This window comes from Dermacentor silvarum, chromosome 3, assembly GCF_013339745.2.
Source record: "Dermacentor silvarum isolate Dsil-2018 chromosome 3, BIME_Dsil_1.4, whole genome shotgun sequence".
NCBI classification, from domain to species: Eukaryota; Metazoa; Arthropoda; class Arachnida; order Ixodida; family Ixodidae; genus Dermacentor; species Dermacentor silvarum.
In genome coordinates this window covers 130,182,061-130,195,750 of record NC_051156.1, presented here as the reverse complement: position 1 = coordinate 130,195,750, position 13,690 = coordinate 130,182,061, and the positions used below count along the sequence as shown (strand labels likewise).

At 47.3% G+C, this 13,690-nt stretch overlaps 1 protein-coding gene across 1 annotated transcript; it reads right to left on the bottom strand.

Moving 5' to 3' along the window:
* Positions 1–9,408: 9,408 nt before the first annotated feature.
* On the bottom strand, positions 9,409–12,238 carry LOC125943986 (spindle pole body component 97-like). Its single transcript, XM_049663626.1, has 2 exons — positions 11,870–12,238; positions 9,409–9,767 (listed from the first exon to the last, which is right to left on the bottom strand). The coding sequence occupies exons 1-2, from the start codon at positions 12,183–12,185 to the stop codon at positions 9,430–9,432; spliced, it is 654 nt and encodes a 217-aa protein (XP_049519583.1). The 5' UTR covers positions 12,186–12,238; the 3' UTR covers positions 9,409–9,429.
* Between the last annotated feature and the right edge of the window lie 1,452 nt (positions 12,239–13,690).

The window sequence follows — 13,690 nt, the reverse complement described above, 5'->3', positions numbered from 1 at the left end:
AACAGGCTTGAGAGATACACAGATCTCTTAAAAATAATTTTATTGCTTACCTCACTTGTCTTCTCACAATTATTGGCCACATTGTGTCTGTGTGTATGCATGCACGTGCAAAGCATGCTGGGAGTGAATAGCAGATGACAACGAATGCATCCAAGAGCATTGAGGAGTACGATGTTCTTGAGCTGGCAAGTGGCGCTGGATGTCGCTGTTGCTAGAATTTACATATTGTGTGTATGAGGAAGTGATTGGTAGCAAGTGAGGTTCCATTATTGGCTGCATGTACTTCAGCACTTGCCAGCCGCTGATGCAGCTTGAGCCAGTGTCGATCGCGTTCAGCCGTGGGGAGGGGGCTAGCACTGCCGTCGAGTTTGTGCATCTGTTACCAGCAAACCTCACCTGAAGTGTTAGCTGAATAAAATTGCTTTTCTAAGTCACTTTTGAGCCTATGGATTTTAAGTGAACCATTCTTTATTTCGTAAACTGCAAGGCACAAAAGGCGAAAAGCAGCCAGACGGTGCACTGTTAACATCAGTATTCTTGTCCTCAAAGGCAGCAAGTCTCACTCTCCGGCAGTTTTGTAAATTAAAGGTGACTATGTACATGAAGCTATTTGTGCGTGTTGTTATGTTGGGTAATTATTTATCTCCTCATATGCACTGTGTGCCTCTTATTCCAAGCGGGCAACAAGTGGTGGCTCCTTCCATAGAGCAGCGTAAGCAAGTGCCTCGTTCAGCTACCATCCATGTCAGTACTGGCATTGGCAATTCCTCAAGAAAACTACATGGTCTAGAAATGAGCAACCATAAGCACGAAGTCATAATCTATGTCTAGATTATCGAAGACAAACTCTGTGTGCGAAAGCACGAAGAATGATAAATAAGCAGTTATAACAATGCATACAATATATGGTCACCCGCTTGCTGTTTTCCATGTCTGGTCTTTCACACCAGCGCGATCTAAAGATGCGATGGTGCTCACGTGCACAAAATCTGCTTCTTTTGCTATCTTCTGGTATTATTTGATGTCACTGAGGTACAGCTTGAATTCATTATCAAGCAATGAGCGGTCGCTGTATCTGCTTAATGTAAACAAATGCACCGGTTGTTGCTTTGGGCTGTCACCGGTACTCTTCTAGGGAAATAAAATCAGCAATTAGGGCTATGTTCTTCACATTGCAATGGGATGTGCTGTGGTGGGTTACCGGCATTCTCAGCAACTGGCTAGTGTGTAGCAGCAGGTCAAATGGGAATCGCAATTAATGGCATCGCAACTGTCACTGTTCAAGAGCTCCGAAGATATAGTTCTATGGTACAGAGCGTCCACAAATTGGCAGCATCTGCTAGCTCATCGCCTTCGCCGTTATTGTTCTGTGCACTGGCTAGACCGCAGACCGGCATGGTTTGCCTGCCGGTTTACGTTTGTTTACAGAAACACAGGCTGCAAGAAAAACAAGTGGTCTGGCAGTACCACACCGGGTGTTTGCCAAGCTCTCAATGGCGTGAAATAATACCAGCTGTGCAGAAAGCCATGCCAAAATGGTAGGCATGTTATATTCTTGCTCCCAGGACAAAATGGAGTGTCATGTTGCAAGTGTGCAACAAGCATCAGATTCCTCCTCATCCTCTACGAGCTTGGCATTGGTGAGCACCAATGCCGTAGTCTTGCACCAATATTGGACAGTGCCAGTGCAACTTGCACATTTTTGATGATTTTAGGCAGCATTTTTTGAAATATTCTAGGTGTTGGCGATAAATAATTACTTTTATATGTTGTAAAACCGACTTTCACTTTAATTTTTCCGTGCCTGAAGATGACTTCTTTAGTCCAGCACAAGAACTGGTGGCAGATGACATAGGTAGGAAAGAGGTTTCTTGCACCCTCATTGCACTTTTACTTGTCACTGTTAAAATCCCTCAATACACTGCGCGCATACGAAACTGACAATATGAGGCTACTGTATTTTTCTGTGTGGTTGGAGTACTAAGGACTCCTGTCCTGTGAAATTAACAAAATTTAACACAGAACATTTGCTGGCAGAAAAATGACAGTATGTGTTTGTAGAAATGCATCATCTGCAGCACTTTTTTGACAGGCCTGAGTGTGCAATTCATGGTGAAGCTGTAACTAATCTTGTCAACATTAAAGATTTTTTACACACATTACAAAATTCTCTGGTTTATGACGTCATGCTGCTTGGACCGAAATTTTTATTGCCAAGCCCGGCGTGACGAAAGCGGTGACGTCAAAATCACTGCGGCTTACTTGGGAGCGTCACCATTAGATTCTATGGTAGTCGAGCAAGGTAGTATGACGTGCCGGATTGAAGGGCACCGGGCTTGTGCTATCCAGGAATCGTTGGCCAAGGGTCTCAACGCACTCGCTTGCCCGCGAGTAGTTCATAACTCGAAGGACCGCTCCGCGGCCTTCAATTGGATAAATAAATGCTTTCGCATTTATTTATTTATGCATTAATGTATGTATGTGTGTGTGTGTGTAATTATTTAATGGGTACCTGCTTCGCCATTCAGGCATTACAGCAGGGAGGGTACAGTTCATATAAATTCATGCAGTTCATTTACAACTCATGAGATGTGCTTAGGTGTTCTCGGATTTCTTTTTATCTTACAGCGCGTTAATGTCAAGCTTAAAAAGAAAAAAAAAGAGAGAAAGAACATCTGGATTTATAATATCCCGTTATGCACTGAGCCCAAAACGTGACGCAAAAAACCCTGCGTGCAAGCTTACGGTTAGCAATGCTGCTTCTAATCGAAGTGAGCACTGGTCATTTTTTCCCTGTAAGAATCTCAAAATGACACTGAAATTCCGGGCTGAGTAGCGGGGTGTCAATTTTTTCGTGACCATGCTCCAAAAACTTTAGCGCCGGGTTGTACATAATACATTTTATTATTTATATACCCCTGTCACACGCGTACTTTCAAAGAGCGTTTAAAAAACGAGCATTGAAACCTACGAGCCCCATTGGCTGGTTTTCCGGGAGCTACAGCTACGGATCTACAACTACATTCGAGCGTTCTTAACGGACCACACGGCAACGGTAGGCGTGGATAACCGGAGAAAGAAAGAAAAAAAAAAAGAAACGTCCCGAATAGAGGTAGTCCTCAGGGATCAGTATTATCACCTTTCTCTTCAACGTCGCCAGGAATAACCTTTCTGAGCATCCAGAAAATATCCCGTACCTTCGTCACGCAATATATGCGGACGACATTACCATTCGGATAACTCGAGGCTCGGAGGGAGAACAGCAGGACGCCCTATAGACCTACACCACGGCGCTACGTCACGAAAATGCGGTGGCGCTGTCGTCGGAATTTAGTTTCGCTTGGTAGGCACTCGGCCGCCGAGCCGCCGCCCGTGTCGCGCCTACCACAGCAGCCGCTGGGTTTCGCGGGTGGTTGTGCGGTTCCATCTGTGAGGTCTTTATTCTACGATTTTACAATGAAAGAAACGCAGTATGTGGATGAGCTGAGTTGCGTCGAAATACGCAAGAGACTAAAGTTTTCATAGGTTTCCTGTTGATGAAAACAGTCGCAAGCAATGGGCCGCCGCGGTAAAAAGCGAAAGTTGGAATATGATACCAGATCATCCATTATGCGCAAAACATTTCGTAACCATTAAGGTTCTCTTTTATTTTGATTGGCGTGCATTAGCCGATCTTAGGATGGTTACGATCTTAGGATGATATACGATCTTAGGATCCTTATTAGCGTGCCATTATAATTGCTTGCCGCACTGTGGGAAAGCTAGATTAGGATTAGCCTTGGATGTAGGTCGAGCGAGCAGATGCCCCACGAAACACGTCACATTCGACTTTGTTTTCATCTCAAATAATTGAGCCACCAGCAGTGTAAATATCCTATCACACGTTCACATACGCAGGCAGCAGGGTCACAGCTGCGTTTATTGCAGTGTGGAAGTCATAAATGCGCCTAAACGTGTAGAAATCAGCTACAGCTTGTTTTTAACATAAAATAGTTCTTAATAGAAAAGCTATCTCGAATTTGCGCGTGTTTCGTAAAGCAGCGCCCAGTACTAAACCACTGGCGCGATCCGGAGCAACGACCCGACGGCATTTCGTCTCGCAGACGGAAACCGAAGCACCGGTCGTCTCAGCGAGGTGGCTCGGCTGGCTTGCAAGTACTACGTTTCGTTTGTTATTCGCACCAACGACACCGACAAAACCGATTCATTTAAGCCCACATTAATCGTGTTGTCGAAAATAAGCGCACAATGATGAGCAGCAGGCCAGGCCGCAAGCGCTGTCGTCCGTCACTGCGGCGGTCAACGAGCTAGGCCTAGCGTCTCGTTCGGCCGTATCCCGATGGGGGCGAGATGCAAGAACGTGCATTGGGTGCACATTAAACAGTCTCACGTAGTCAAACTTAATCCGGCGCCCCCATTACTGTGTGCTTCATAATGAAATCGTGGTTTTAGCTCCCCCACCCCATTAAAAAAAAATGCGCCATCAGCGCGTGCAAGCGGTGGCGGCGAACGTGGGCGGAGCCAAACGTTGGGCGGAGCCTACGCGACGTCGCTATAGGGCCTAAAATATATCGACGGTGCCTACCGCTGTTTACAAACATGGTGTAGGTCTATACAAGCGGCGGCAGCCGTTATCATCAAATAGGCCCACAAGTGCAGCCTTGAGTGCTCCCCAGAAAAATCATCGTTCTCCAAACGAAATCCAGAAGAAAAAGCACAGGTAGAGAGGCCATCGAAATACACCTCAACCAGAAACCTATACCCAGATTCCAGACACTACGCATACTAGGCGTTCACATGCAAGATAATGGTCGCGATAAGCACACTGTAAACTCACTAAGATAGATGGCCTACAGCGTACTCGCGTGATCAAATCAATAGAGTCGCCAGTCGCAGCCATGGCCTGAAGAAAGAAGGCCTACTACGTTTGACTCAAGCTCTTATGTTTAGTATAGTCACGCACGCGACACCTTATCTCAGTCTAACATCAACAGGAAAAACCGAAATAAACGTGTTAATGCCGGAAGCGTACAAACAAGCGCTCGGTCTTCCTCCACACGACCTTAGACGAACTAATTGAAGCACACCGACGTTCACAAATCACACGCCTCAACCTCAGTAGAACAGGCCGAAGAATAACTCTTCGAAGGTTGCAATACCCCGTGCCGACAACCAACAGTCAACAAGTACTCAAGTCCCCAGATAAGCAAATAACGGTGACCCCTATTCCGCGTAACATGCACCCGGAATGTTACTTGGGCAGAAGGAAAGCACGAGCCAAAACAATAGAAAGAAAATACGGCACTCTCTCCACTGCTCACTGGACAGATGCGGCCAAGTACCCGAATGGGGAGAGCATGGTGATCAGCAGGTGATTGCAGCCCGAGGTCACTGCAACCGGGCACTGCAAGAGACGCCAGAAGCCCCAGTCCTGAAACACTACACGCTTATTCGTACTATGGCATACTTCAGCACTACCACCTTTCGAGAAGAACGATGCCACCACCACACCCATCCCTCAGCAGAGCTGAAGCCACAGCCTGGAGACAACTCCAGATCAGCACCTATCCTTCCCTCACACTCCTCCACGCGATGTACCCACCTTTTATGAACCCCTTTGTTCTTTCTGTACAGAGCAAGCTACCCTCTACCATACCATGCGCCAAGAAACTCCCCAAACCGAAACACAACGCAAGAGCAGTGAGACATGGTGCTTACCACCACTGGAGGATCGGTGAAAGCTGTTCGGCAGAGCTGAAATTGCTGCCGCTGCCTTGTAACCCTGCACTCTACCAACCACGGGGATCCAGCCCTCTTCGTGCACCATCATAATAAAGTTTTCTCTTACTTTCCGCTTGCACAAACGAGCCAGTCCTCGATTGAAAAAAAAAATCGATCGTGACCGGAAGCGACCATGTGACACGGAGGCTATTGGGCGAGCTACCAATTTCCAAATGTGAAATCTACTTTAATTTTTCTGCCACATTGCATCACTCACTAATACCTACACGGCTGTTCCCATTTATGATCAAACAGCACAGCTGCTAAATTAACGAAAAAAAAAACCGCTTTACCTTGCACTCGGGTGCGCAACGCTTGAAACAGTGAAGCAGGACGATCGTAGCCTAGCATTTTCCGGAAGTGCGCGCGAAACCGCGTTCCAATACCGACACCGCGTTCCAGGACACCCGCTCCATGAATGCGTCTCTCTCTCTCTCTCGCTCTAATAAAGCACAAACCCTCTTCACCTCGCAGAACACGAGCGCGCGAACGCGCCAGCTGTACTATTAAATGAGTGCAAACAGCATCCTGGCGGCGACCTAGAAAAACCGTACCGAATTATGAATAATTTGAAAAAGGTAATAGCAAGCGTAAGATGACGAGGAAAATGCAAAAAAAAAAAAATCTGCGCTATGTGGAGAAACGACAGAAAAGAAAAGTGATCACTTGTTTCCTTGCATAGTTTTTTTGCCGCGGTTTGAGTGTTCGTCTTCCACCCGATTCTTGGCCAATCGTTCTTCAGGGGCACGTGCCTCAGCTGGTCATCATCATCATCATAAACATTCTAGAGTTCCCGCGGTCAGACACGCTCCTTGAAATGCTGTAAATTTCAGCGAATGATAGATAGGCCTGTGCGAGACTGCGATTATTACGTCTGTCTCTTCCCCAGAGAAGAGGCAAACTAACACAAACCTAACTAAACCAAGCTTCGCAGAGTTTTTCGTTATTCTATTTTCCCAACATGCGCCAGTGCTGCCTCACTGCATCTTCGTTACTAATCTCTTTCTCCAGATGTTGTGCTGGAAAATGTATATGTTTAGAAATCATCAACAGTGCTTGAACAAGGGATATATCGGGCTGCAGACATCGTTTATGCTCCCGCGGTGACACAGTGGCTACGTCACTCTGCCACCGAGCCCAAGGTTGCGGGTGCGAGTCGCAGCCGCGGCGGCTGCATTTCGATTGGGACGAGATGCAAACATACTCGTGTACTCAGATTTATGTGCACGTTGGTGGACGCGAATAGGTCACCACTGAATTGAGAAGTCTACTATAGCTCAGTGTACTATTAAAAGCCCCATTCGTTTTTCACCTCCCCTAATCAAACCAGCATATATTCTTCGACAAGGGGGACTCGTCCACGTCTAGGTGAAACCCCCGTGTCGAACCTTTTTTCAGACCTTGTTCGGCCAATGTTGATCGCAAGTCTCTACCTTTATTTCAACCTCTGTCTTTCTTATATCGGAGATGAAAAGTTAAGCAGGAGAACGTCGACATCTACAATGAAATATGTCGTCACCTATCATTTACTAATCACCTTGAGGCGCATGTCGCAGCAGTGGAGTTCAGGCCAGTATTGAAGGCATGCTCACTTTGTAGGAACAGCAGTTTCAAAATACCTGTCCCCAAATTTGCGGCGAAATGGATCGGCGTCGCCCCGCCTTCTCAGATGGAGCTTCGAAGACGGGATATAGGGGCCAATGATAAATCAACACCTGTCAACAGGCAGGAAACTTGAGTTTAAGAATTTTTCTACAGATCCCCAATTAAACCAGATACTTGAAATATGTCAGCCTTAAAATTGCATACACTTGCTCGTTTTTTAACCGTCTGTGGTTCCGAAGCTGGTTTGAGACTAGTGTTCAGGGCCTTTAGGATGCTATCGTCAAGCATTTCAGAGGCAGTTCTGCGCGAATGAACCGGTAAATTATTTTTCTTTGACGCAGAGATGTAGAGAGTGTCTGTCGCTGTAGTCAAGATGATTACTTCCGAAAATTACTTTCGGGGTAATTGTATTTACCTCCGTTGGCCATTCAGTTTCATCGCCGTTACTGCATTGATTTTCCGTATGTATATACAATACCGAAATCACACGTACCCGTCCTTGGCTAGTATTCATTCGCTAGAATTTGTCGCTTCCTGCAAGGCCAACAGCAGTGGGTCGTTATTTGCACATTCCTTTTCTTTAGCATCTCTTTCGTTGCCAATTGCTGTTTTATCGTTTATTTTCTCCTTACCACTCCAATGTGGGAATATCCGTAAAGGTGTACTTGTTTCACTTGCATAAGTTGTCATATTTATATTTACCATAATTTTGACGCGGAGATTGTTCGACTGCGAGGCGTCACGCGACCGTCGATATAATATTTAAGATTTTGTAGATTCTAAGGCATCTTTAAAATGTATTTATATCTATTCCGGAAAGGGCCCGGATACAACACGATACAACATGCTAGTCATCGCTACGATGACTCTATAGTTAGCTCTCTAATTGCTCCCAACTACAGAGCTAACTTTGTAAGGAGCAAATCCGACGAAGCTTCGTGTAGTAGCAGCGCAGTTAACTGTCCGATTGCGGTGTATGCCAAGTTCCGTGTTAAGCTGGACAGTGTGTTTAGGCGGTCGTCGTCTCCAGCGCCGTTTCGATCGTGCTCTTCCCGTCTATCATTCCGCGACTAAGCATGTGGCACATTGATAGCGTGCCGGTAGTCACGATTTCGGAGACGTGCCGTCTCGCCGACTGCAAATACACGGAGATGTTCTGTCGACACTGTGGCGCTGCCCGCATAGGACCTCGGATCTTTTTTCCCGACCTTTGGTGCAGCGCGCGAAGCCTCATGTTCTGCGTGACTGGATGCACCTACGAAGACGTGTTTGCTCAGTGTACCGCGTCCCGGCCAGATTCCAATATATGCCCGACGAGTAAGCGTCCCTACAAGATGTCTACCTTGTGAAGTAATAAACGAACACCGTCGCAGCACATTCTTCATGTGACCTGCGATGTCTCGAGATATTGCGCGACTTTGTGACAAAGCAGAGAACGGTCAAGTGACGCCACACTAGAAGACAACCACCTGTTGTATGAAGCACTCGGCCGCTGTTCAAACACTTGTGGTTAGAGAGACTGTAGTCGCACACAGAAGGTACACTAGTAGCCACTTCGTAAACCAGGGGCATACATTGCACCCGAGTATTAGAGCTTGTTTTCCGACGTCACGTGCCGCCTCCCAAGTTTCGCACAGATCAGGACTCTATGGAATATGAAACTTGGAAGACTGCGTAAAACGTGTTCAACTGTACAAAGATAAACACCACGATCACAATGCTGTAATTCTCGAAATGCGCTAAGTGCTCTCACTAGATGATCAAGCAGGAGAGAGAGAGAGAAAAAGAAAGCGAAAAGCACAGTATTTTTACTTGCTGACAATCATGAGGAGAGAGTACTGAGGATATCACAATTCGGGCAGGTACAAGGCGACATGAAAGGTGGAATTCGTCATAAAATTTTCACCTCAGGTAACATTGATTTTTATTGCCATCAAACAATGTGCTACGCTGAATTAAACGACTAATCCAGTACTCGCAGTACCCGCAATACTGCCATGCATGTTTGCAACGCTACGGCGTCCACCTTAGGCGCGCGTTAAATTACGATTTCACAGTGTGATTCCACGACCTTAAGTCGTCGCTGCCGGTGGAGGGTCGGTCGGCTTCATCGGAGAAGAGAAGCCCGCTGTTGTCGACGTGGGTGGGACGTAACGTGGACGGCGACGCCACCACGAGCGCCCCAATGGGCACTCGCTCACCACTGGCACGTGACTCGGCGCTCCTCCTTACGACGCGGCGCCGGATCAAATTATTGCAATCGGTCCACGAAACGTTCGCGAAGGCGAAGCACTGGCCGTCGGCCGACAGCAGTCCATAGCCTCTGAGGATGTCATCCAGGCGGTCTGCCTGCTCCTGCGGCATCAGTCGCAGTAAGGCCTCTTGGTGGAGAGAGGTAAAAAAAAAGGAAAACACAAATCAGTGGACATTTAGCGGTAAACTGCACTTGTGCAACAAAAATATGTCCGCTTTTATCAAGAGAGAATGCTAGGAAGTAAAAAAAGAAGAAGAAACTGCATATCCCACGGCCTATTGAAGTCTATGTTAGGCGAAGCATTTTGCAGGCAGCGAGCTACACAGCGTCGTTCACTATTTTGCAAAGCATTACCAAATGAACCAACGTTTTCCTGTAAGTTGATGAATTGTGGATAATACGACAGATGAAACGTGACGAGTATACAAGATGTCCCAACTATAAGGCGACAAGATTTAAAAATATGCAAATGCCACGTAGTTGGACAGAACCAAGGTAATGTCAATTGCTATCACTTTGAGATATTAAAATAACTTTTGCTTTCTGCCTAATTACATATTGGTCAAAAGAAATATTTAGCTTTTGAAACTTTTCAAAAAGTGTTTTTCTGAGCGTGAAAGAAGTCCGCGAATACACACAAAATTGATGGGCGATTGGCCCCTCGAGGCACTTTGCGTGTATTCGCGGTCTTATTTGACACTCGGAAAAAAGACTAACGTATGTAGCACGTATTGAGCAACAGAAACCTATAAGGGGATTTTTCATGTTTCCATACAATTTTCTCATTGACACTTTTCGTGAAATTATAATATTTGAGAAGTGGAATAATTAATCAATACTAATTATTTAATTAGGCGGAATGCAAAAAGAATAATCTGAATACCTCCAAGCGAAATCAAGCAGCTTTACCTCGGTTCTGTTCAGCTGCGTGGCATTTGCATAGTTTTAAACCTTGGTGCATGACAGTTGGGACACCCCGTATATCGTTTACGATTGACTGACGCTGGCTGCAGGACGACTCATTTATCGTATACTATGGCGGAAGAAACATTAGAGCCTGTTGCGTCAAGCCTGGACTGATCACAGAGGCGAAACACTGTCACACAGCGTCTGGTAGCAATACCTGCCATGCGCGGAGGACTGGGATAGTGGTCCGCTGTTGACTGTTATACCAGCGGTTGTGGTGCGACGTGGCGCACGTAAATGACAGATTGCGTAGACGGGTTGATAATTATACTGGCATTTGGTTCTCGCGTTTGTTGCGTAATTAAAACTGGCGCGCGGAATTGGTGCTCCCGTCTTTAAACAAAAATTGTCGTCTGCGAAGTGACGCTTGAGCCAACGGTTTCAAGGATCTAGTTAGCGTTGGCATGGACAAAGTACGTATGTTGCCTGTAGTGTAGAGCATCTCGGGGTATTGCGATGGGGGTCCATGGTTCGAGGTTCACTTATTCGTACACGAACGTTTCTTTTCTTTAATTGTGGCGTCTAGAAAATGAGGCGAGACAGGAACCTATGTGTATCAATTACCGCAATGTGCCTGGCACGAGAAATGCTCCGCTTTTAAGACACGCAGTAACGAAAGAGTGGTGATGACGCTGCCCTGAAGTTCCCGCACCAAGTCACCGTGGCATTACGGATTTATCCAACGACTACTCGGGTATGGTAATTCGGAAAGGAATAACTACACATCATTCTAAAAGAACCGATCAACTCGAACCAGCAGGTTTCCAAAAGCTTCAGCGAAATGACTTATCCGACAAGCAAATGCTTTGAATTCCATGACGTCCCATTGGCGTACTGGCTTAACTTGGCGAGGCCTTTGAAACTTCGCCCTTCTAATCTAAACCGACTTTGCGACTGAACGAATCGATCGTTTTCAACGAATTATTGTTCTCAACAGTTCACATTTATTCTGCTTTTGCGCCGAGACCTATTGCTTTTGCGTTGAGTGAACGGACTTTGTTTGAAACTTACGCCCAATAAAGGCATGGTGGGCGTAGTAAATGAAGACGCAAGAACCTCCGATCCGACAAACGTGTTCCACGCAAAATTTACCACTATCACCTGATAATTTTTTTGGCAAACATGGAACTGTAAGCACGGAGATCAAACAAATGTCACGTAATCACCGTCATTCCCGCTGTAGCTTAACAATTGTACCGCCGGAGTTGGCCTCTAATAATTTTAGTAAGAAACTGTAAGCGAGAATTCTGATCGGCAACTTACCTCCGACATCCAGCAATCTCAGCCTGTCCTGCAGCACACCGCCCTGCTGTGTTGTCTGTTCCATCAGCAAATCTCTCAAAATCTGTTGCAGCTCCTCCTCCTGCTGTTGTTGCTGTTGCAGCTCCTGCTGCTGCTCCCGGGACTCTTGAAGTGGTGACTGCAGCATGTGCAGCAGCTGCTGCTGCTGTTGTGGCGGCTTTTTCAATGACTGTTTCATCACCTGCTGCTGCAGCTCTTCTTGCTCTAGTTGCACCAACGACTCGCCCGACAACGACTGCCACGGCTTCTGGAAGCTATCCACGACGGCCTCCACCATCGCCGCCGCTGTCCGCTGCGACGCGGTCGTCGCAGTCAGGGACGTGGTCGTTGAGCCAAGTGGTGCCGACGGCTGCCCATATTACGGCGGCTGCTCTTTCAATCATTCAAAGACTTTGCAGCGTGCGCCACGGCTCGAGCTCACATTGAGCCAAGAAAGAAGCAAGCATTCGGGCCGAGGGCACGTGCAGAGTGATCAGTCCTGCAGCCTACGTACCAGTTGCTCTTTTCTTTCGCGCTCTACGAGCCTTGGCCTAGCATATCCTGTTGCCACGGCAGTGACATCTTCCATTACGACAATCTGACGCGCTGGTCGTAACCCTTCGGGTAGTTGCAACTACGATCGCACACAAGTACATCTTAAAAGTCGTTTTCCCGCCTGTGAATCTACTAAAGACTGGAATGCCCTCTTCCACATCTAGTCGCGACCATCGCCGACTCGTCGCAATTTGTCCGTGATTCAACCTTTTTTTTTCTCCATCTAAAAACTACTGTGATACCTTTATGTCTATGTTGTATACAAAACCCTATCATCGTCTCCAATCTTGCACGTTTTAAGCATACAGTTCTGTGGCATTGGCGGCGGTGTCGCCCACCATGATGCACCACCGAAAGCACGTACGGGCTGGAAGTACATGCCGTCCCATACGCTAGGTGGCGTGGACCAAGCGCTGACACTTGGCTGCTGCAAGGCCTGCTCCTCCGCTCTCACTGGCGCCGGCCAGCCGACGGGATTCATACTCTCGGACTTCTACAAGTCCGCCGGCGCGATGTGGGAAAGCGAGGAAGGAGGGCTGCCCACGGAGACCGGGTCGTCCACCGACTGCGCAGCCGACGTGACCGGCGCGAACTCGCTGCACTGGACGGTGGACAGTTTGCGCTTGCCGCCCGGCGACTGGGGTTCCGGTGGCGCGAAAATCTCGTGCACCATCCACTTCGAGGCGGAAGGCCGACTGCATCAGCGCCGTCGTCGTCTTGCTCGGTGGCGCGGTGTTCACGTGTAGGCCGGAAAACAGCGTGGACGCCTCGTCGTCCCGCTGCTCACCTTCGTGGTCGGTCGGCAGGAACAGCCGCGACAGTCCTCGGGGCATCTGCCATTCGCGAAGCCAGACCCAACCATATAGTGGAGAGTTTCCCACTAAAGTTGCCAGCCTTCGAAGACCGAACGCAATCACATTTAGAAAGCACCTTTGAAAGTCAGTTTTAGCTTCAGAATCCCGAAAGTGCGCTTGCTTGTTCAGACTTCTCGGGCACATGCTCGCATCAGTGCCTCCATATCTGTGGACAGAGTCCATTTCTGTAGTTCGATGAGGTAAAAGCGTCTTCGGTTTTCTAAAAAAGAATGGGAACCGAGGGGATCGATTTTGTTAATCATAACCAACATAAAGCCAACAGAGAATGAAGCCAAGAGAGCATCAGGAAATTAGGTGTGGTTGAAATTGGAATGTAGAAAGTAATGAAGAAAAAGGAAATGAAAGTGGACGAAAAGATAACTTGTCGCCAGGC

Coding starts and splice junctions, on each gene's coding strand:
- LOC125943986 (XM_049663626.1), bottom strand. CDS start 12,185: ATGGTGGAGGCCGTCGTGGATAGCTTCCAGAAGCCGTGGCAGTCGTTG. Junction 9,768..11,869: donor GAGATTGCTGGATGTCGGAG/GTAAGTTGCCGA, acceptor CTCTCCACCAAG/AGGCCTTACTGCGACTGATG.